General features: G+C 37.0%; 4 protein-coding genes and 1 pseudogene across 5 annotated transcripts; 3 read left to right on the plus strand and 2 right to left on the minus strand.

The window, feature by feature from the left end:
* The first annotated feature begins 8,416 nt into the window (after positions 1 to 8,416).
* Positions 8,417 to 10,763, plus strand: LOC103944219 (heat stress transcription factor B-2a-like). Its single transcript, XM_009354651.3, has 2 exons — positions 8,417 to 8,801; positions 10,216 to 10,763. The coding sequence occupies exons 1-2, from the start codon at positions 8,568 to 8,570 to the stop codon at positions 10,549 to 10,551; spliced, it is 570 nt and encodes a 189-aa protein (XP_009352926.2). The 5' UTR covers positions 8,417 to 8,567; the 3' UTR covers positions 10,552 to 10,763.
* A 257-nt stretch (positions 10,764 to 11,020) lies between these two features.
* LOC103944220 lies at positions 11,021 to 12,446 on the plus strand (annotated as a pseudogene).
* A 522-nt stretch (positions 12,447 to 12,968) lies between these two features.
* Positions 12,969 to 15,784, minus strand: LOC103944221 (monothiol glutaredoxin-S17). The gene is made up of 3 exons (XM_009354653.2): positions 15,373 to 15,784; positions 15,188 to 15,262; positions 12,969 to 14,407 (listed from the first exon to the last, which is right to left on the minus strand). Exons 1-3 carry the CDS (start codon positions 15,541 to 15,543, stop codon positions 13,175 to 13,177), a joined length of 1,479 nt encoding a protein of 492 aa, XP_009352928.2. The 5' UTR covers positions 15,544 to 15,784; the 3' UTR covers positions 12,969 to 13,174.
* Positions 15,785 to 16,922: 1,138 nt separating this feature from the next.
* Positions 16,923 to 21,337, minus strand: LOC103944222 (putative nuclear RNA export factor SDE5). Of its 2 annotated transcripts, none has more exons than XM_048590946.1 (12): positions 21,237 to 21,337; positions 20,242 to 20,835; positions 19,631 to 19,656; positions 19,411 to 19,488; positions 18,926 to 18,990; positions 18,574 to 18,836; positions 18,264 to 18,346; positions 18,082 to 18,138; positions 17,732 to 17,799; positions 17,520 to 17,626; positions 17,365 to 17,438; positions 16,923 to 17,283 (listed from the first exon to the last, which is right to left on the minus strand). In XM_048590946.1, the coding sequence occupies exons 2-12, from the start codon at positions 20,798 to 20,800 to the stop codon at positions 17,164 to 17,166; spliced, it is 1,500 nt and encodes a 499-aa protein (XP_048446903.1). In that variant the 5' UTR covers positions 20,801 to 20,835; positions 21,237 to 21,337; the 3' UTR covers positions 16,923 to 17,163. The 2 variants fall into 2 exon arrangements, with proteins under 2 accessions (XP_048446903.1, XP_048446902.1); XM_048590945.1 differs by lacking the exon at positions 21,237 to 21,337 and adding an exon at positions 21,011 to 21,216.
* A 1,760-nt stretch (positions 21,338 to 23,097) lies between these two features.
* On the plus strand, positions 23,098 to 24,105 carry LOC103944276 (glycine-rich cell wall structural protein-like). The gene has a single exon (XM_009354699.2). The coding sequence runs from the start codon at positions 23,098 to 23,100 to the stop codon at positions 24,103 to 24,105; it is 1,008 nt and encodes a 335-aa protein (XP_009352974.1).
* The last annotated feature ends 339 nt before the right edge of the window (positions 24,106 to 24,444 follow it).

Genomic DNA, 24,444 nt, shown 5'->3' on the forward strand with positions numbered 1-24,444 from the left:
ATACTATTATTAAGAGAACCCTCCTTATCAAAATTTCCCACTTTTTTTCCTCTTTTGCCCTCACTTTTGATTCAAACTATTGACAAAAGGGAGGGCAAAATAGTAATTTTGTACCTTTTGACAAAATGACAATCATATCCTTATTTTTCCTATTTTACCCTCACTTTTGATATACAATATTTACATAAGGAGGACAAAACAGTAATTATGTAATATCAAGATAAAATATGTACTTATTAAGAGAAATTGTCACACCATCATTTTTTCATACTCTTTTTAAAATTTTTATATAATATTAAGATAAAATATGCACTTATTAAGATAAATTGTCTCACCATCATTTTTTCATATTCTTTTTAAAATTTTAAAAACTAATCACATTCCTTAATAAAAAAATAAAAAATGAAATGAAATTGTCATCGACTAGTGTTAAATTACGATAAGAAGAAATACTTTTTTCTCGTACTATGTCCACTTACCTGTCCTATTTTTCTGCCAATCTACGTATGTTTCACCCCAGAAGTTATCGTCCCACCAACCTCAATTCACCAAAGTCCTGTCAAATGGTTCACCTATACCCATCCAATTTCCCATTGAAATGCACAAGTGACAACATTGGTTTGATTATTTTCAATCATGAAACATCATCTTCAACGTTAATTGTCATTACCAATCTCTAATCAAAAGCTGTTGCCAAACCAATAAACTTCTTGCATCACTAACCACAATGTCCAAATCAAATTGATTCTTATTTTGGTACAACAAAATAGTTGTTCTACCTTTAAGATCAAGATGTCGGGAACACGGTTTGATGCACCAATTGTACTATTATACTTGGTATACCGAATCGTGTTCTCGACACACTAATTTATATATAACACGTGACGAGAAAGATCGTAACAAAAAATATATAATTGATTATATGTCAGATCTCTATTAACTTTAGATCCAAGAATCTTATATAATCCTCAACCGAAAGGGTTTGTAACTTTGTAATAATGAAATTAGATTGTGGTGGACACAAAGATCTGTGGGTGAATGTGCATCCCAAAATGTGTTAGTGTGGTGATAATGTTGGTATGGAGGTCTCGGTCACCATTTGGCCACCCAACCCAACTGTCGTGGGCAGATTTTTCAGTGTGACCATCACACGAGATGGTACACCACATATCGTTATACAAATTGTGAGATATGTGTGTTAAAAAGTTAATAACTTAAAAAATAAAATTTCCCACCATTTGCATAAAAACACGTGATATACCATCCGTATTCCAATCACAACTAAAAATTTCTCGCCAATGTGGGGCAGTAATGCATCCATTAGGTTTGTCGATTTGAATTGCTTGCTAACTGCCATCTGTTTTAGGTCCACTTAGTTTTGTCGTTTTTACATTACATTTGCGTCCAATATTTGAAAATAATAGAGGTGGCAGCCTGTCGTGTTTTAATGTGTTTCAATAACGTTATTTTATGTCCTGTGAGATCATGCTCAACTTAAATTCCTATTACCAATACATGCGATTTAGGACCGCTTATTTGTGTTGTTTAACATTCGGCTGCATCAAATACTAGTCCTGGCAACTTGTCATGTTTCAACTTGTTCGTATTGTATCATTTTTATTTGGTGTGAGATTATGCCCAAAATGTACCAATCTAAACTAATACGTAAATCTTGCATGTCGGGTCATATATCACCCATTTACAGAACGTTTTTTTTAGACAAAAATTCACAACTACGAGGAGGAGGAGCTTCAAGCCCAAGACGCATGGATAGAAACCCATCACCCTATCTATTAGAATATTGGACCACATACTCATCTGTTAATCGGAAATGCGTTTAGCCACAATATATCTATTAGTCGCAATATCAAGATATGCGTTTAGGTCCATTTATTCGGGTCAATAGCATTTGATTGCATCAAATAGTAAATTTGTGAAGTGTCCTTATGTCGTATGAGATTATGCTAAACTCATTCACAAATTTTTCGTATCATGTCTAATTCTATCCATTTACTTATACTATTCAGCTATAATAAATTTAGAATAGTGCTATTCGCACACTGTCTTTTTTACAGTGAATTGCTTCTATGGATATCAAATTTCAAAGTGGGCCGCCTATAATTATGCCAGGGGTATGAAATTCTTCAAATCATATTCAAACTAGGCCACTAAACCACATTGAGATTATGGCTTTTACCGCTTTTCACACCTTTTTTTATTTTTTTTAATTTTTTTACACATGTTTGTTAATTCTTTTTCCACTGATTTTCTTCAATTCAACGGTTGGAAATTAAAATGGGTTGTGAGAGGTAAATATAGATGTGTGGATAATATCATCCTTTTTTATTTTTTGTCAATGAGATTTATAGACTTAAATCTGAATTTTCTTCCCATTTCATTGAATGATTAAATAAATTGTTGTTACTTAACCGTAGTTTATATCGAGAAAGATGTTTTAATTATACTTGCCTATAAGGTATTAATCATTTGTACGGCCAAGCGATCATCAAAATTCAAAATTTCCCACCACTTGTATAAAAACACGTGATGTACCATCCGTGTTCCCGTCACAATTAAAAATTTCTCACCAACGTGGGGCAGTGATGCATCCATTAGGTTTGTCAATTTGAATTGCTTGCTAACTGCCATCTGTTTTAGGTCCACTTAGTTTTGTCGTTTTTACATTCCATATGCGTCCAATATTTGAAAATAATAGAGGTGGCAGCCTGTCGTGTTTTAATGTGTTTCAATAGCGTTATTTTATGTCCTGTGAGATAATGCTCAACTTAAATTCATATTACCAATACATGCGATTTCGGACCACTTATTTGTGTTGTTTAACATTCGACTGCATCAAATACTAGTCCTGGTAACTTGTCATGTTTCAACTTGTTCGTATTGTATCATTTTTATTTGGTGTGAGATTATGCCCAAAATGTACCAATCTAAACTAATTCGTAAATCTTGCATGTCGGGCCATATATCACCCATTTACAGGACATTTTTTTAGACAAAAATTTACTACTACTAGGAGGAGGAGCTTCAAACCCAAGACGCATGGATAGAAACCCATCACCCTCTCTATTAGGATATTGGACCACATGCTCATATGTTTATCAGAAATGTGTTTAGCCACAATATATCTATTAGTCACAATATCAAGATATGCGTTTAGGTCCACTTATTTGGGTCGATAGCATTTGCTTGCATCAAATAGTAAATTTGCGAAGTGTCCTTATGTCTTATGAGATTATGCTAAACTCATTCACAAATTTATCATATCATGTCTAATTCTATTCATTTACTAATACTATTCAACCAAAATAAATTTAGAATAATGCTATTCGCACACTGTCTTTTTTACTGTGGACTACTTCTATGGATATCAAATTTCAAAGTGGGCCGCCTATAATTATGCCAGGGGTATGAAATTCTTTAAATCATATTCAAACTAGGCCACTAAACCACATTGAGATTATGGTTTTTACCGCTTTTGCACACTTTTTTTTTTTTTTTTTTTGGTTTTACACATGTTTGTTAATTTTTTTTTTCACTGATTTTTTTCAATTCATTCTATTCAACGGTCTGAAATTAAAATGGTTTGTGAGAGGTAAATATAGATGTGTGGATAACATCATCTTTTTTTTTTATTTTTTTATTTTTTATTTTTTATCAATGAGATTTATAGACTTAAATCTGAATTTTCTTCCCATTTCATTGAATGATTAAATAAATTGCTGTTACTTAAACGTAGTTTATATCGAGAAAGATGTTTTAATTATACTTGCCTATAAGGTATTAATCATTTGTACGGCCAAGCGATCATCAAAATTCAAAATTTCTATTAGAATAATTTCGCGAAAGGATTGATATTGACACTCCACAGTGGTTATTTTGGAAGAAATTAAGTAATATTGAATAATTCACCGACAGTTCGTTAAATGAGGCACGGAAGTTTGTTAGGGATAATGAATGAGTGGGCCTAACAAACTAGAAAGGGGGAGTGTGAGAGATTAGGCCTTAGTATGCTCATCCCAGTGGACATTAAAAGGAGGGTAAGACCTATATGCGCTTGCCATTAGGCCTCGTTTGGCAACGCAGTTTTGAACGAAATAGGGACTAAGTTCAGCTACATCTCGTAGATATGATCACGAAACAAAAATCACTTCTGGAATCTTCAGTGAGTTTTTGAGCAAGATTCCACACATAATTGCTCGCTCAAATTATAAGGAAATGCTGATTAGTTAAAACAATCATAATATTTGTTACAAAAAAAAAAAAAAAAAAAAAACCAAATCAAGGGTTTGGACCAACAAATATTTAACTAAAAGCCATCCCAAAATATTATTTAACCAAAAGGGCTCAAAGTTTAATAAAAAACCATCCAAAACTATTGTCCACGGTCCAAACTTACAAGCCCAACCCACTACAAATCTATATTTCCGTAAATACCCCTAAGTGATTCGATATTGTCCTGACTCTTCACCAATCTCAAACCAACAAGAAACCACCATAATAACTCTTTGTCTTCCTATCAAATTGAATTCCCCCATTTCAAAAACCACCAAATCAAAGTTCAAATCAAAGTTGAAAAATGAAGCATTCATCGGAACAAAGCCACCGAAACAAGTTCAATGGCAGAAACTTCGTCGAAACAAACCGGCAAAAAAGCGGTGCAAAATGTACTAGAACCTCCATCGGAACAAACCAGCGAAAAAGATGTGGAAAACGTACTAGAACCTCCATGTGAACAAACTAGAGAAAAAGAAGTGCAAAACACACCAGAACCATCGTCGAAACAAATCAAAGAAAAACTAACACTGTTTTTGGAAAAAAAAACTAACACTGTCTCTGGAAAAAAAAAAAAACCAAAACATAAAACTGTTTTTTAAAAAACATAACACTGTTTATGGAAATAAAAAAATAACATTGTTTCTGGAAAAAAATCAGATACAATGTTTGTGTAAAGACTAACACTGTTTCTGAAAAACTAAAACTGTTTATGGAAAAAAAATTAGAACCACCGTCGCAATAAACAGACGAAAAACTAACATTGTTTCTGAAAAAAAAAAAAACCAACACTATCTCTGGAAAAAAAAAAAACCAAAATATAAAACTTTTTCTAGAAAAAACTAACACTGTCTCTAGAAAAAAAAAAAAAACCAAAACATAAAACTGTTTCTGGAAAAACAAAAAAATAACATTGTTTTTTCAAAAAACTAACATTGTCTCTGGATAAAAAAGAACCAAAACATAAAACAATTTTTGGAAAAACAAAAACATAACACTGTTTTAGGAAAAATAATCTGATACAGTGTTTGTTTTGTTTGTGTACAAACAAACATTGTATCTGAAAAAACCCAAAATATAACATTGTTTTTGGAAAACAAAAAAAATAACACTGTTTCTGGAAAAAAAAAATACATTGCATCTAAAAAAAAAACCTGAACAAAAAGCTAACAAATCTCAAATTTATTTTCTGAAGAAATAAACGATGAACTCCATTGAAGAAGAAAAATTGAAAAACAGAATACACTATGAAAAATTGAAAAACAATATCTCGAATTCTTCTTTTCTTCTTCATCAAATTGAAAGGTTAATAATCAGATGAATGAGAAGGGAAGGGCAGAAATTCACCTTTGGCTTTTTTGCCGATGTTGGTGAAAGTGCAAATCCCTTGCTCATCTTTACAGCGAAGAGAAAGAGTGAGAAATTTTGGGAGGGAGGGAGAGAGAGAGTGACAAAATCATACCATTTTGCTTGTAAGAGATCATTTCCGATTTTCACAAAGATGGAGACGGCTCAAAATTAGGTTTGGGGTTGAAGCTGTGGTTTTTACATAGTGATAGAAATGGAGTTGCTATGCGAGATTAGAAAGAAAAATGGAAGGTTTTGAATGTTAGGAAAAAATGGGGGAGAGAATATGGGAGAGATCCATAATGAAGAGAGATTAACGGACAAAAGCTTGCCTTTAGGGATAAAATTGTAACCTCAATATCTGGGCCATTTTAATTAGACTGATTTAGTATTGGGCTTTGTCCTAACCATTAAATAAAGTTATTACATGATTTTTGGTTAAAACTTAAAGTTTTCAAGCCATTTTCATTAGTTTTCCTTAATAAGAAAGGTGGATCCAAATATGGAACTCGAATGTGGAGATAAATGCTCTTCAATCGTCAACTTTTAGCTCAATTTGGAATCAGTATGTACTCCCTTTGGTATTAATGGTTTTTGACACTAACCTTAACCTTAATTCATGAAAGCCTCCTATTGGTCCTTGGTCTTATATTGTACTGTTAAATTTATTAGTCTCAGTGCATATGTGTGTTAGGTAAGTTGATTAAAGTAATGTATCTGATCTGTTGAGTCCAAATATGAATCCACTTTAACATAATAGAGTAGCTCAAAATATCATATCATATTACAAATAATTTTTTTTTATCATCAGTATTTAGGATATGAAAAGGGTTAAGGACGTACTCGCAAACTTCTATTCCATGGCCAACTTCTCCAGTGATCTTTCAACTAGAGCTTAATCTAGAAACCTCGATCGTGGGATTATTGGCCCGAAGACGGGGAGAACTACTGTTGCAGGAAAAAGCTTCTTGATAGCGCAACCCAATTAAAGAGGTCAGTCAAGAAAGTTATGATCGACCTAGCTTACCTAGAAACGATGAAAGATGTCAAGGTGCGACCAAAGGCTCAAAGGAGTTCATCCAACTACAACTCTCTTACTTCCACTCACGGACAAGGATCTGTTGTTCAAACAAATTCATTAAAAACAAATAAGTTCTGGCACCAAAGGACTTTCTTTGGATGGGGGTGGTGCTCTCTGTCATGATGATCACTTATGTATCTTCTGGACACAGTCGTGGTTAATTTGTGCATGTGGCACCATTAGGGGTTTATAGATATGGTGAATATCTGCAGATATACCATTAGAAACCACATATGGTTCTTGTGGGTTTGGTAGGCTCATCAGGACGACGCCTTAGTAACCAACTAAGTGCGCCATTGTAAGATCTCACATGATGAAGTGCCATGTGGACGTGTCTGTAGTGTCCTTAGTCTTGTACCTTCGGATAACACATTGTTATCTACAACACATGGGGCATGAATTAAACAAACTCCACGCCAAGTAACACGAGATGAGTTTGGTAACTCACTTATAGTGGGAACTTTGTAAAGCAAAGAACAAGGCTTTCATTCTTGCATGTTTACAAAACTCTGCAAAGTAGTCGTTGTATCATGACACGGTTATTTGATGTTGTACTCCGACTATAGCTCAACATTCTGGTTTTCCGGGACTGAATGTAGTTCAAGGTAGCCCGGTTTGGTACCTTTAGTCTAAGATTAGACAAAGAGCAAGGAGATATATATGAAGCTCTGCCGGGTAAACCATGGCTCCCACCGGGGTTATTCATGACTCGGCTAATAAAAAGCAGTCTCAAGCAAGGAAACGCAGGATGGAAGGTGGGAAAAGGTTGGCTTTGTTTCACAGAAAAAGGACTAAGGAAATTGAGTCGCTTAACGGCGGGGTCTAAACACGAAGAGTTGCACTCGTCGCGGAACTTAACTCTACACTGACGACGGCCCGCACCACTTGTGTCCGTGTTCCCCGAATGCAACCCTCTCTTTCATGCATGCAAGCAGCAATACTGGAATACCACACTCACATGGAAAGAAAGAAAGAAATATATAATTCATGAGAGCATTGCTATCTTGTGGACATAATAAGAAACTCTGCCAGATTGTTCCAAAATTGGTCAGACTTCCCGGCCCCTTTGATTATCTTTTCAATGTTTGAATTTCTTGAGGGGTACCTTTGGGATGACCGATGAGTAAACAATCATTCAATGCACCCAAACCCTAAATTTCACATCATTATTTGTACCTAGGATTTTCGCACGACTACTTGAGTTTTTGTTACAGAAGAGTCTTATGGTCGTTATATAGTGGGATATTTTGTTTAGTCAAGTCAAATAGTAGAACTTTTGTTTGACCATATATTTCATTATTCATCTAAAATAAAGATAAATAAGTTTCAACACTAATAGATTCACGAAAGTATCAGTATATGCAATTGCTCTTGCTTTTATTATTGTCATTTGTTAAACATAAAATTGTCCAACATTCCTTTAGTATTCTCATCGATCACGAGTACTATAAAGAAAAAATGCCTCCAAAATACTGAGGCGTGTAGTTAAGGACAACTACTAATTAAGTGTAGCCTTGGCTTACACTCAACGAGTACTCCTTATAGATCCTCCACGTGCCATTGTCCAAGGAGAGAATAATGAAAGTTCTATGCCTCCATCTACTCACAACACCATGCAGTTTTCCAAAAATGATATAATATCCATGCTATAAATTAGGCTTTTGGGAAAGTTGCATGAACTAAGAAACTTAAAGAAAGGGCAAAGAAAAAGAAAGCCAAAAGGAAGCAGTCCACCTTCTACGCCATTGGCTAATAGTTTCCAAAAGCTAGAGGGTGAAGAGCATGGTATGAAGAAGAGGCCGTACTAGGAAACAAAGGATTCAAAAGCTAGCTAGCTAGCCAGCCATCCATGGCTACAAAATCTTCCCGGACAAGAAGCACCGCTCCGTTTCTGTCGAAGACGTTCGATTTGCTAGAAGAAAATGACGGAGGAGATGGTGGTGGGAAGAGAAATATTGTGTCATGGAATGTAGAGGGCACTGGATTTATAGTATGGTCTCCTGATGAGTTCTCAGAGCTCTTGTTGCCTAAATATTTCAAGCACAACAATTTCTCCAGCTTCATTCGCCAGCTTAATACCTATGTGAGTCGCCTTTTCTTTCTATCTCAACAATTTCGGTCTATTAGATTTGAACTCAAAGTTTCATCGGCTAGATTTAGCATTCTATCTTTATACAAATAATACATTTATGGAAAATATATGTATCTTATCGAAGGTTTAGAAAGTTAAGAATGTTATCTTTGGTTATTTCTTATCACTTGATTAAGAACCCAGTATTTCATGGATTAGAGAATAAAATCAGGGTTTGAACCATTTACTGGTCTACTCATTAAAAGATTGCTTGGATTGAGGACGATGGTTTTCTGTTTGGTTAGAGTAGGTTGTCCTTCGTGTGAAGTCCAACAAACACATGTGCTTCGCATCATCGATTTGTATTGTTTTAAGCTTGAAAATTCGCCACACATGAGAATGAGTATTGAGAGGGACCTTGCTGGTGGTTATAAGAAATTGAACTATTTCTTATATTGCCAATTAGTTTTATAATTGTAACCCTAACTTTTCTCCAACTTATACCTCTCCCGGTACAACAGTAGTCAAACAACAAGAAAATATAATTATTTGATAATAAACCATAAACTTATACCCACTATGAGAAATACCTGCTGTAACTGCAGATTTATCTCATCTTAACATGTTTTCTATAATTCTCATGTTACTTAATTTGACGTAACGTGAGAGAGAAAAAAAAGAAGAGAATTTCTCAGTTTCACACTAGAATTTCCAAAATAAATCCATTTTTACCTATTTTCCTTTTGATCACAGTATTTCCCTGGACCCTTCAACTATTTTAGCTAAGGTAAAATCTTATTGTCCCTTATCTTAATTATTTTCAATCAATTATTTTCAAATCCATGCGCATCCGTGTGTTTGTAATCTAATTAGCAATCATTAGCAGTTCAATGACTAAATTTGGTTTTGGAATAAACAAGTCTAATCGTAGTAGGTACCCTTTTATCCTTTTGCAGGAATATGGCCTCTTCAATTTTGTCTAATACCATCCTCCCAAAACAAAATTGTTTTCTTAGTCCAACGACAAGAATTTTAGGTAAAAGATGTGTATGCTTGGTTTGTGAGCGCTTTTAAAATAGTTAAAAACGTCTTTATTTTTTTTTACAATATTTGGTAAAAATAATTAAGCTTTTTCAATTACAATACTATTTTTTAGTACTTTTTGAAGTCTTAAAGAAGCACTTGCGTTCTTGGTGAAAATTTGGTTGTGCTTCTAGTAAAAGAGCTTATGATCATGAACGATGAGCTACATATATCCTAGGTTATTTTTTTATCCCATAATTCGATTGGGTTACAACACACTCAAACCATAGGCTTGGTTTGTGCTTGCTTATGAGCAAAAGTGCTTCCTATAAAAGCAGCCCCAACATTAGTCAGAAGTTTAGCTATTTTAACTTGTGATCCTAACCCTAAAACCCTAAAGCAGGGATTCAAAAAAACATCACGAAAAGAGTGGGAATTTAAGCATGAGAAATTCCAGAAGGGCTGCAGGGAGATGCTAGTGGAGATCACCAGGAAGAAATGCGAACCAAGTGCTTTTCCAGTGTATCTAAGGGCTTCAGAAGAGAGTGGGAGCACAAGCACTGCAGTGGCAGCAGCAGAAGAAAACAACTGCCTGCTATTAATGGAGGAGAATAAGAACCTGAGAAAGCAGAAGTTGGAGCTGCAGGTGCAAATAGCTCAGTTCAAAACACTTGAAAGTAAGCTGTTGGACTGCGTTGCTCAGTGCATGGACGACCATCAGAAAAAAGTTCGATGCTGATGGCACACTACAAATTAGTTTGGCTTTATGGAATCTATGCTGCCCTTCTGCAGGGTCTTCTTGGTTTTGGTATCAAGGTTTTGTCAAATTATGAAATAACCATCGAGCTAAACCGAATTCAAGAGAAACTTTTGGGTGTGACCGTGACAATGTTATGTAAAATTACCAATCTAGTCATACAACTGTTATTGGACTAATGTGACATTAATTCACTGGGCATGCGTCATAATTAAAACAATATCTCTAAACAATTTCATTCAAGTGGACGACCTGTTTTAGCCATTTGTATGAATAAAAGAAATTGGCAATTCATCACAAGAATACTAATTGTTGACCATAATTGTTGGTGGACAAGTTAAATAACTAAATGGACTTTAAATCAACTTGAGTTTTTTCTAAAAATGATCTTTAATTAATGATAAAAAAAAAAAAAAAAAAACAAATGGTTCTGATTATTTTTGTTGTTCGATTAAATAAAGAAAGTTTATCATATTGGGAATTAGGATTTTGGTTAGATAATGTGTTTGTTTGTATCAAAAGTAATTGGAAAGTCCTCTGCTTTTGTAGTAATGTGTTATAGGTTGCAGATTTCGGAGTGGATGAATCAGAAGGGGATATGCACATTTTCGCCGGTTGAGCATGCCGTGCAGCTGGATTTAATTGGGAAGGTGCGCGCGTTTGTTCCCACAAAGAATATTTCGATAATTTGAGGGAGGAAGATAAGAACTTCAAGACTTATGGTGCTCTTTTGAATTGCTATGTCCGGCAGCGCCAAGTGGATAAGTCCCTCGCTCATTTGCGCAAAATGAAGGAGATGGGATTTGTTTCTTCACCTCGAACCTACAACGACATCATGTGTTTGTATACAAATGTTGGCCAGCATGAGAAGGTCGCGGGCGTTCTAGCTGAGATGAAGGAGAACAATGTCCCTCCCGACAACTTCAGCTATAGAATCGGCATCAATTCATATGGTGTGAGGTCTGATCTTGAAGGAATGGAGAAGGTTTTTAAAGAGATGGAAAGCCAGCCTCGCATCGTTGTGGACTGGAACACATATGCTGTCGTTGCCAATTTCTATATAAAAGAAGGCCAAACCGACAAGGCAATGGATGCTTTAAAGAAGTCGGAAGAGAGGCTGGAAAGCAAAGACGGACTTGGCTACAATCATCTGATTTCGCTCGCGAGTATGGGTAATAAGGGTGAAGTTTTGAGATTATGGGGTGTTGAGAATAGTGCTTGTAGGAGAAGGTGATGGAGGAGTGGGAATTGTCCGGAAACTGTTACGATTTTCGGCTGCCACAAACTCTCATTATAGGCTACACGGTAAAGGGATTGTATGGGAGAGAAGAAGCTCTGCTTGAAGACTTGATGGAGAAGGGAAAAGCAACCACCGCGAGAAGTTGGGAAATAGTGGCTGCCGGGTATGCAAATAGGGGTGAGACGGAGAAGGCTTTCAAGTGCATGAAGGCGGCTCTCTGTCTGTCTTCCGAGAAACGGTGGAAACCTAACCTTCGAGTTGTGACAACCGTATTGAGTTGGCTTGGTGATGAAGGCAGTGCCGAAGATACGGAAGCTTCTGTTGGAGCGTTGAGTAATGTCATCCCAGTGAACAAGCACATGTATCATGCAGGCATGTGTCAGAGAGGGTAAAGAAGTAAGTAGTGTTACGGATCGTATGGAAGCTGATGAAATTGATGTTGATGACGAAGAAACAGAGAACTTCTTTGCCACTAGAGAAAACGAATAACACATCTCCGCAGATTAGAACATCTGTGGAATCTTAGGGCGTGGCGAAAGTTCTGCGAAAACAGATTTTAAGACGGTTTTTGTGGAGTGTCGCGATTAAAAACCCTAACAATTTATGTGAAAAATGCGATTGTTGAGATTTCGTAAGATTTTGCCGAGTGCTGTGAGAAAAATGTTATATGCCATAAAAGCATTCTTACCATTCGTCGGACCCTATCCGTTGTTGTTTTAGAATTTTCAAGCTGAGAAACAGAAATTCTATCACACAAGACAACTATTTAGAGCTCCTTCAAAAAATGTTATTAAAATAATTGAAAAGCGCGTTTACTTATAGAAAAAAATGTTTCTTGATTTCAAAGTATTTTCTGCACGAAGCACCAGTTTATGCTTCTTGCAAGAAGTATTTAAGTGTTTTTTCAAAATTTCCTTGCATGTTTACTAAAAATTGATTCCAAAAGTGTTTCACAAAAGCCTTTCTAGCGATTTAAAAAGCAATTCCAAACGAGCTCTGAATCATTTAAGAAATCTCATTTCCTCCACTGCCTTTTAGTTTTAGCAATTAGATGAACAAATCAACATAAAATTATGGGACAAAATTCAGCCGAAGCATGCAAAACGTCCAAAGGTACCATATGGCAACAACTAAAATTTGAGCAAAAAGCAAAAGCAGCAACCGATAAACTTGATGATCTTGCTTAGAACTATGCCAAATAACCCCAAATTTGCAATCGTCGATTACACAGGAAAACATATGAAAGCGTTTAATAAGACAGCATCTCAAGCAAACTTTTGGAATGTGTATAATGTCAGCAGACACTGCATAACATCAGAATAAAAATTGCTTTGCCGGGATTATTTGACAAAACGAGACAGCGCTTCACTCTGTCAGAGTAGCTTTAAGCTCTCCGTTGCTTTTCAGCTCCATCACGATATCACAACCTCCGATCAGCTCACCTTTGTAATATAGCTGAGGATACGTTGGCCAGTTGGAGAAGACTTTGAGCCCCTGCCTCACATCCTCGTCGGATAAAATATCAAAGGACCCAAAACTCACACCCTCTTCTCTAAGGGCATTCACGACCTTGGAACTAAAACCGCATCTGGGTGCATCGGGTGTGCCCTTGATGAAGACCATCACTGGTGAAGAAGTAATCAATTTCTTTAAACGATCTTCAAGTGTATCTTTCGGAACAATCCCTTTCTCTGCCAAAACCTTCTTGAGCTCACCACTCTTTTGCATCTCCAATACAATATCTGATCCACCAATTAGTTCACCTTTGATGTACAGTTGAGGATAACTAGACCAGTTTGAATAAACCTTAAGCCCTTGACGGACTTCTTCATCAGAGAGAATATCAAAACTCTCAAAGTCCACCTTTTCTTGCACAAGGATATCGACCACCTTTCGGCTGAAACCACACTTGGGTTCATCTGGTTTTCCCTTCATAAACAGCACAACAGGGCTTTTATTAATCAGGCTTTCGAGTCGAGAGTTAAGAGTTTCACTCACACCAGTAGATGCTGAGATTCCACCCTTTCCGCTTCCAGCTTCAGTTACTTTTGCCCCAGCAGAATCAGTAGTATCAATTCCATGGTCTCTGAAAACTTCCTTTAATTCACCACTCTCATGCATTGAAATTGCTATGTCACACCCACCAAGAAGCTCCCCTTTGCAGTAAAGCTGCGGAAATGTTGGCCAGTTAGAATACTTCTTCAACCCCTCCCTGACTTCACTGTCCAAAAGAATATCGAAACTTCCATATTTGACATTCTCTTCCTTCAAAATGTCAACAACTTTTTGGCTGAATCCACATTGGGGCGCCTCAGGGCTACCTTTCATGAAAAGCATGACTGGATTGGAGTCAATCAGCTGCTGCAACCGCCTTTTCAAGGCATCAGCACGGCCATTTTGCACTTGAGTTTTCACCTGGGAAGAACCATTTTCTCTTGCTAACTCTTGGACTGTTTCGAGTATGGTCGGTCCAGCAGCCATCCCAAGGCTTGCAGGAGCAGCAGGTTCTCCAGGGTTAATTGATCCCGCAATCCTAGCAACCTTATTGGCCAAACTGGATGGATCTGCACCTTCTAATGTATCGGCAACCTTTCCATCCTGACAAATGAAAACACAAACAATGACCAAGAGAAGAAAAATACAACAGAATTAATTACAAAAGTTCATTAACAGCATTCATATGGGATTATCTCAGTAAATTCAAACTTTACACGCTTTATCACTTATCCGATTAGAATGAGTATCACTATATTGCATGTGACAACTAAGTTTGCACTACTTCATCTTCCAAACTCATGAGTCATAAATAATCCTGAAATAAATAACTTGAAAGTAGCAGGCCTGGTTATCTTGACAGAGCACGTCTCAAGTCGAAGTATAACAAACCAAATCACCATCCAAAATTCTCTCACATCTAGTAATTCTTCGGGGCGGATAGGCATTCAAATTGATAAGGTGTAACATAAGGCTTCTTTTAATATCTGATATTCACATCGCAATCCATGTTACCATACTCAGATCCTAGTCCTTCTCCAGTCACACACACTAACAAAGTGTTCCAATTGAACTTCTACCACCCTCTCTCAAATTTTGAGTTTGGCATCATAAACGGAGCGTATTAATACTTAATTCTCTTTAGATACAATCATACCGCCGCTATTATCCTATAATTAGCAATAACAATAAACCCCTAAATCAATTGTAAACCACCTGCCACCAGATGCAAATTAAATACCCCACCACATTCACACAACCTGATTAACCAAATGTAAAACCTGTTTTCGCATTCGAAATTGAACAACCTAATCATGCTTATTCAAAAATCACACAGGCAGCATCACAATCACCAAGAAAACACGTATAAACCAATAAGCATACCTTCACAAAGGCGAAAAACGGCACAGCAGATACCGAATAGGCCTCGGATATCTCCGGCTGTTCCTCAGCTTCAACCTACAAGTTTACAACCAAAAGTAGATTAAAATTTAAATTAAGAAATATATACACACACACACACAAAGCAGAAAAAGCAAAAACCTTTAGAGCAGAGGATGAAACGTTACCCTTAAGAAATGAGCGTGAGGGAAATCGGTGGAGAGATGGGCGAAAACCTCGTCCATGTGCTTGGAAGCTTCACACCACGACGCCCAGAAGTGCAGAACCACCGGCGCGCCGCCGTGAACGAAGCTATCGAGCTCCTTCTTCGACTGCACATCCTTCACTGAGCCACCCATCGAGAATGGAGTCTGCTGAATTCGGAAACCCCAAAACCAAAAGCGCGAGAGAGAGAGAGTGTGTGAGGGTTTTGAAGCTGCTTATTATATCAGAGCAGAATGACCATGGAAAGGCCTAGAAGACGCACTGGGCTTTTGCGAGCGTATTCTTTCAGCTGACGAATCGTGGAGGTATGCGATGGATCATCTATCGCCGTTGATTTCTCTTGGGATTGATTCCTCTATCGTGTAGGTGTGAGTCCTATCCTCACGATATTGCTCGGTGAGTTTGGAAAGGGGAATTGGATCCTCTTCTCAGGAGATCAGGATCCTTCTGACTCACTAACACAGGTCGTTAGATTTTAATCCAACGGTTACAAACAGATGGTCCTTTTAAAAGTTATAATAATTGTAACCGTTGGATTTTGATCCAACAGCCCATATTAGTGAGTCAGGAGGATCTTGATCTCCTGCTCAGGAGAGGATTCAATTCCTGGAAAAAGATCTTCTCCGGATCTTCTTTGTGGGGATTCGGATGATCAATTAATCGCGTTCGTTTATCGTATATCGTGCGGTTAAAGATTCTTTTGAATTTTGAATTTAAAATTAAATATAAATATTACTTAACGAAAACTGATCGCAAGGTGTACGATAAACGGACACGGTTGATTGATCTCCGGATTCCACAAAGAGGATCCAGAGAGTATCCTCGTCCAGTGAGTTTTAGTTGGGCATGTGCCTCCGCTAACTCCACTGTAGGGGTGCAACTTAAGTTGGATCAACTTGAATTCAATTGTGTCTAACTCAATTTAATAACCCTCTTAAACTCAACCCGACCTCAATTAAATCTTTTATTAGGTTGAGTTGCGTTGATTTAATGTTTTGCCCGTCCTATGTCAATCTAAATCTAACTCAATTTTGAGCAAAATTTGCCCATGCACATACTACCAATCTCACTTCATATTATTATATCATATATATATTTTGGAATAACTATAAAGCTTGTTATCGGGTTTTTATGGATAAAGAATGATAGTGCTATTTTTACTTTTTTTTATTTTTGCTGTTGTTGAAGTTTTGGTATACATCTTGTAATTTAATTTCAACTTTGCGAGTTTGAACATTAGAAATAATCTCTAAGTTGTTTGCTTTAACTTTTGTATGGATGGATGTATAAATGAAATTTTAATTAATTTTAAATTATTTTTAGAGCATCCGACAGGTGACGATAGAAAACATTTTCTTGCAATGCTTGAATCTTGATACGTTATATTGTCGGACTGTAAATATAAACAATGCATTTGGTTAATTATTACTTTAATGCATGGCGTAAATTCACAATCTAACAAGATAAAAGAACATTACCGTGTGGGTAAATCTGAAACATTCAATCCAAGATCTCAAACAAAAGATAAAATAAAAGTTTAGTCCCAAGCCAATACATTGCAAATGCCTCTTCTTTTTTCTTTGGTAATTGGAGATTTTCACTACTCAAAAGAAAGTATACATCATCAGTTCCAGCTCCTTTCAAAATCTTAATCACATTTCGCAAAATTTTGTTACTTTCTCCTCCAACGATTTGGTCGTCGATCATCCCTAAATCTCAATCTCATAAGCACCTTTTCGAGAAAGCACTTGAATTCATTTCTTTGTGAGAAATGTTAATTGCTTTCGATTAACACTGTCTAATTGGATTAGTATTGTTCCAGCATTTTCTCCTTCGGTCCACTTAATCGATTCTTCCTCCAGTAGCTTCAGAACCTGTGTCAATTCGAAATACAAAATTCAAATAATGAAGCATTTGCTAAACAGATGCAGCAAATAATTATGAATCAGTCTTACCAATGATCGTCTTCGAGATCCTTTTGAGATATCTTCCTCTTTTGTATCGCATATGACCTTAAGATACTTGATTGCTGACTCGAAGATTAGAGACGATTTCAATAAACATGAAAAGAAGCTAAAAGAAAAATAGGAACACAAGAACAATTACTTACATGAGATACCAGAAAACGAGGAAATTTGACACTTCAAAAGACGTATTGCCTCCTTGGCACCGCGTTCTTGCAAGTCAAGAACTATTTCACCTTGAGTCTCAACATTTCTGACAAGTAACAAAATAAACGAAAAAAAGAAGATAATAATTAGCATTTCTGACAAGGAATACAAAGCAACAGATGACAGAACTTATGAGAAAATGGATTCTAACCTAGTTTTCAGAATCACTTCATTCGACTCATCCTCTGCTTCACGCGCCTTTTTGAGGAAAAAATGTCCCTGCGGTAGCACAATAGAAGTCATAAATTAATTTTCTCGACGCAAAAAAAATTACTAATGAGGGGGTTGTTCTACACTTGAAAATTTGATATCTTATACTTCTAGCTTAGATGCATGAGCAGGTCAGGTTCTGTATCAAACTACGCCTCGTTCAATTTTTGAAGCACAGTCACAAGATGCTGTCATTCTTTGTTACAGAATCTAGTTCTTTTTCTTTTATTTGTATGAAAAAAAATACAAATCATATCCAATCACTTCATAACATAAAGATGGAAACCTTACTTGTTCTAGAAGTTTGTAAGCTCGATCATGATCCTCCTTAGCAAATGCGGCCACAGCCTAACAAATGAAATGATATCCTTACTCAATAGTGTATAAAAATTTAAGGCTACTAAGAGACACTACCCTCCATGTTTTATATATCAAACAATTGCACATAAGATAAGCCATAAAAAGATACATACAGCCTGGTAATAGTCCTTCATTGTACTCCGATACTCCTTCACAGATCTACGGAGAACCTGGTAGCTATCTTCGTCATCTGCATCTGTAGTTCTAGCACACTTTAATTATAAAGGAAAATACAAGCATAAACATGAATTTGACAGACAAATTGACACGAGCAACACACATGGAAATTAGCTACGGCCTCAATATGTCTTTTGGATTAATCTGGATTTCATAGGAATTGAATAAATTCTTAAGGGTACCATTCCCTCCACAAAGGATATTAGGGAAATGAAGTTTCTCCCATATACAGAAAAGGGTGCATACCATCCTCGCCATGATGATGTTGATACACAACAGCTGACTTGTACTCTGAAATGAAATCGTTCGGAGGTTCAGCAACTAGTTGTCCATATGCTCCATATCCACTCCCTGACTTTATTGTTCTTCTTGGTCTCTCCACTGGTCTCTCCTCGGTTCTCTCGGAAGCACAAAACAGAGAAGCCAGAATATCCTTCTCGAGATCATTTCTCTCCTTTTGCTGTCCAGTAAATTCTGCTCCGTTTGTATTTGAAGCACTATCTCTGTTACTGCATGAGACGAGTACAGACAAATCAGAGTGTTTGTTATAATAAACTAGGAACTAATGAACTATAACTAAAGTATTGAAAATGCATACACTTCGGTGGAGTTTTTGGAATTTCTGTCGGATGATACTTCATATTTCAGTGACAAATCTGCAGACTGGACAATAATCTCAAATAAGACGGAAAGGGAGATAAATACCAAAGTACAATTTACTAAGCATGCTGAACCGATTTCATGGACTAGATCTTACAGTACCTAAAACCTAAATGCTACACAAAATGAGCCGCCCTGTGCATCAAAACTATGACAAAGCAATGAAGACATTTTTACTTTCAAATATTGATTACAACAGCTGCACAAAACTGCATGAGTACATCCACTTAAATGAAGTGTGAACTCTCTTCGTCTTTACCTCCTTATATGAAGTTAAGAAATCCAAAAGCTTAAACAAATTATATTATAAGTGAATTAACTTTTCTGAAGAACTGATTGGAATGTACATTAGTGATGCAGCTTGACATGTTATTGTTTAGAAATCAGAAGGCACACAAATCCCGTTTTGGAAGTGTTACTAACCTTCTCACTGGATTTTCTGACAAGTTCGTTCCCTTTCTCGGAAGTTGATGCTGGCAGATTGATCAGTTTTTCCATGCTCTGAATGGTATTAAAAGGAATTGTATAACATCAGCAAATGGGAAAATTATTTTACACATACATCATATAGTAACGAAAAGGCTACAACAGTTGTAAAGAAACTGCCCTTCAGGTTTCGAGAAGTAAAAAGCGTTTAGTGTACCTTTTCCATATCATATCTACAACTATCTGCATATTCCAAATAAACCAGGATTAGCGTTCATACATTAAGGTCATTGAACAAACAACGCTTAAATACAACACTAACATCCATCAATTGGATCCAAAGTAGTCATCTTAAATCTACAACCATCAAACAGATTGCAATCAAAACTTTCAACACTCAGTTCATGCACTAAGTCTTTCTTTTAATTACGGTATAAGGATCATACATTGCCCCAACTTAATCATTTTCTTACTTTTACTCTCGTCTTCCTTCTCTAAACCAACTCACTCTTGCCCTCTACACTTCAATGTTCTTTCTTCCCACTCTTCACTCCCAACTCCGATAACCATGAGTGTGTACGATACTTCAAGTGAGTGAGTGAGAACGTCTAACTGTAAAAGCATTATATCATCTCCATTCGAGAAATCCAACACGAGTGAAGTCATCAAAACTAATAAACCACATTATGCTAGAGAAAATTCAAATCATCCTTAACAATTTCAACAACCATTTCATACTCGTAAAGACTAACCTTCATGTAAATTTATAAACCAAAGAACAAGACAAACTGAAAATCTCAAAACAGAACAATAAGGATCGAACTTTACCAAGAACTTGCCGAATCTGATCCCTCTCTAGCTTGAACCCAACTCCAAGCATACTGAACAGAAAATCCTCGATGCCCTGGTGGAGCCGTTCATCCCTTGAGGAACTAGACTCATCGTTTTCGACCCAAATTCCCGACATCGGCAACACACTGGAGTCCAGCTTCAAGGGCTTGGTTGCTTCATTAGACCCATTTGCCGGCGCCGGAGCCGTTTCCTTCACATACTGCTTCCCAATAATGCTCGAAACGCTACCAACCGAAACCGGCCGATATTTCGGCTTTGAAGCTCTGGGATTCCCATTCCCGTTCCTATTCCCATTCCCATTTTCTTGATACGGCGGCTTCTTATAGAAACTATTGACAGGTAATCCGGAAGTTTCTCCGCCATTGGATGCAGAGGTAGCAAGAGCTTCGGCGGCATCGTCAGCATTCTTCCCCGCCTTGCAATACGCAGAAGTGATTTGATCGAGAGAAAACGCAGCCCCAAACACCTCCAGCAAACCCCTCAGCGCCATATCGTCAGCGAGACTCGACGCGCCGTTCGAACCAGAGGCCTCCATTTTCCCAGAAACTCGACGTAACACAAAAATGGATTCTGGGGAAGACGAAGAGACTGATTAGAACAACAGAGGTGGATTCTTCCCTAAACAAAATTCTGGGTTTGAATCAGGAATGCAAAACAATCAACCCCATCTGAACAAAAATTTAAAATTCATAAGAATTAATCGGAATTTCGGACTCGTAGACTCAAAGTTTGAAGCTTTTCGTACTCCAAGACGCTGTTGTTTTCTTCTTTTTTCAAAAATCCAACAGCAGTGATAATATTGAATTGAATGGTTTGAACAGAATCTGAATGCGAGCGAAGTTATGAGAGTGAGTGGATTGAAGAATATTTTGTATAAAAAAAAAAAAATAGAGAATAAAGTAAACTAGAAAAACAAAAACAAATAAACAGAAGAAAGCAGCATGCTTTTGGCGCCTTCGCTGTTTGCTTACTCGCTTTCTCCCTTCCAAAGCACGTTCCTTCCGATGGAAGTTGTTGAGAAACTCCCAAAGACACTGAATTTTTAGGCCCACTGAGTGATTGAGATTGAGTGGTCAAGTCTCAGAGTTTAAGTACTGATTGGTGATTGCCGACCCGGTTAATTACCAACCAAATATACATGGATTTGGTCGACTAAATTGTGTAATGTTAGGAAGAGTTGTTTACGCGCGTAAGTGATATGTGATCGTTGGTACATATGGGTTTACATTCATCAATGGATGAAAGTGACTTAACAGAGACTATACCAAACCGTTTTGATAGATTAGTTTCTTGTTTGATATTAAATTGAGAGAATGTTTGGTATGTTTATTAATTTTTCATATCTAAGTTGATACACGATACTAAATCAGGAAATATAAGAAGATTTATATGTATGTTATGTCATTTGGTTGACGAGAGATTTTTTAATATTTCTGAAACACAACGTAGTACACCACGTATCATAATATTATAACACGTGATATACCGTATTATGTTTTAAGTACACATATAAGTTTATGCAACGAAATTTCTTTGAAGACTATATTAGTTATGACTCATTCTAGTATCTAATGCAGCAATAGTATTAGTATTATAGAAATAAAACATGTATTAAAATATCATTAGACTAGAATCAAAAAGTGAGTACCTAGAGTACTCATTAGTAAGTACCTAAATATTATCTGTATAATGGGCCCCACACAAGGGTAGCTGCCCTAAGAAAATCAACTATGCATTGTATTCGACGAAGGCATTGCAACACAAAAATTTCAAACCCGCAACAAGAGAACAACTTCAACTAGATTTCTTCAATGAAAACACCGAATCAGAAGAGAATCACCAGATCCAAACCACAATCACAAACCTGAGCAAAAAAAAAAAAAAATTAAAAAATAAAAACCAAACTCACAAATAATGAAGAAGAGATGGGGCTAAGGGGCATCTAAAACACCCTCCTAATTTGCTAAAAAACTGTCGACGCGACCAAATTTTCTTTTCTTTTGATTTCAATTCTTCTTTAACGGTCATTAAATGGATGGCTCATATCGATTCATTCATGCAATCGGTTTGAATTAGTGCAAAGATAGGTGAAACAGTGTGAATTACTCCGTTAATTCTTCTACTCATTAGATAATTTAACTACCTACTGAATTATTTGATTGGTAATTATCAATGTAAGCAGCTCGTTAATTTCAATTAGGTTTTAATTAGGCCATTTCTAGGCTTTCTTACTTCCACTGTTACGCATAAACCCTACTTGCATGCAGAAATTATCAATTAAATTCGGTTTTTTTTCTTTATTCCAACATATTCTAATTTACTCCAAACAATAAAAAAGTAAATTTGAACTTGAGTATAGAGCAAAATAACACCACTCTAGCCAACTTAATCGTCGTACTCAGGTTTACAGTATTTATTTTATTTTTATTGTTAAATATTGTGGGTAATGCTAGGGAGATTAAATTTGTAGATAAAGTTTTAAAAATTAAAGGACATGGAGGTTGATAATTGGTTTATTACTTAAAAGTTGATAAACGTACTTATTTCTATTGGTGACACATCATTTAGTTTGCAAATTTAGTCTCCAAACTTAGTCTCCCTAGCATTACCCAAATATTATTAGTTCAAAACAGTTACAAATTCTCTGATCTGCCCCGGTTTCCCTAACCAAATACATCTTCATTTGCTTGCTTCCCGTAGCTTTGCTCAACAAACTGCTTTTTTATGCCATTTTCACTGAGACCGACTGATCTGCATGCAGACTTGACTATATATAAACCCTAAACAAGAAGAACTAGAAGATCATAGGCAAAAGAAAATAAGTTGCTAAAGATGACAACACCAAAAAAATGGGCATCCGTAGCTTATTTGCTGTTACTTAGCTGGGGAGTGAGCTCTGCTCACAGGGCAATTAATATTGGCAAGGATAAAGCCTTACTAGTTGATAAACCAGATTCCCTTGGCCTCCGACAAATTGGAGGAGGGCTTGGCGGACAAATGGGAGGGGGGCTTGATGGGCAGATGGGAGGGGGGCTCGGCGGACAGATGGGAGGAGGGCTTGGAGGGCAAATAGGAGGAGAGCTTGGCGGACTAATGAGGGGAGGGCTTGGAGGACAAATTGGAGGAGGCATTGGTGGAGGACAGATGGGAGGAGGGGTTGGCGGACAAATGGGGGGAGGGCTGGGTGGACAAATCGGGGGAGGGCTTGGAGGAATAATTGGAGGAGGACTTGGTGGACAGATACGAGGTGGGATTATTGGAGGTGGTATTAGTTTCAATCCAGGTTTTGGTGGCGGAGGTGAGGGGAATTGTGGTGGCCGTGGATATAGTGGTGGTGAAGGCGGTGGTAGTTGCGGTGGCCAAGATGGTGTATATGGATGCGGAGAAGGTGGTGGTAGTTGTGTTGACCAGGGCGGTGGTGGTAGCTGTGGTTACCAAGGCAGTGGATGTGTCGGAAGCTATGGAGGTGGCAATTGTGGCGGCGAAGGTGGTGAAAGTGACGGTGGGGAAGGCGGCGGTCATTATGGCGGCCAAGGCAGTGATGCTAATTCTACTGTTCACCATAACAATCTCAAAACGGCCTATGTATCCAGGGAGGCAACCAAAAGCCATGAACAAAATGGCAACCATATGAAATTGAAGACGGACATGAACAATGGAAGACGCCAACAGATGAAAGTAAACGCAATTCTGAATCGCGTCAAGCGCATGCTATCGATGCCATACCTCCACAAGTTCTGGACGCCATTGCCATGGCCCCACAATCAGGCTAGGCAGACCAGGATCTTCTATAAATATATTATCTCTGGTGTAATACTGTGTTTCACAGAAGTTCAATAAAAACCCCCCAAAACTTGCGACTAAAAATGTGTTTTGCCCTAAGGCCTCTTAGAAATTGGACTGAGATTGCACACGGAGTTCAAAAGTGACTAAAAACGCATATACATGAATTTTGAAATCTATATATTCTCATTTACATTCATTAATTAGGAGAACAACTTACATGACACGAGTACATCGTGACGGTATACTCATGTTATATAAGTCTTTCTCATCGGTTAGAGCAACATCAACATTTACATTTCCTATTATGTAAGTGTTTGCATAACATTTATATCTCAAAACGCTCTAAGAACGGGACTACTCCTTGTGCAAGGGCGGAACTGTATACAAAGCTAC

Source organism: the organism of the source record quoted next, unplaced genomic scaffold (assembly GCF_019419815.1).
Source record: "Pyrus x bretschneideri cultivar Hongxiangsu unplaced genomic scaffold, Pyrus_bretschneideri_v1 Contig33, whole genome shotgun sequence".
In the NCBI taxonomy this organism is placed as follows: domain Eukaryota; kingdom Viridiplantae; phylum Streptophyta; class Magnoliopsida; order Rosales; family Rosaceae; genus Pyrus; species Pyrus x bretschneideri.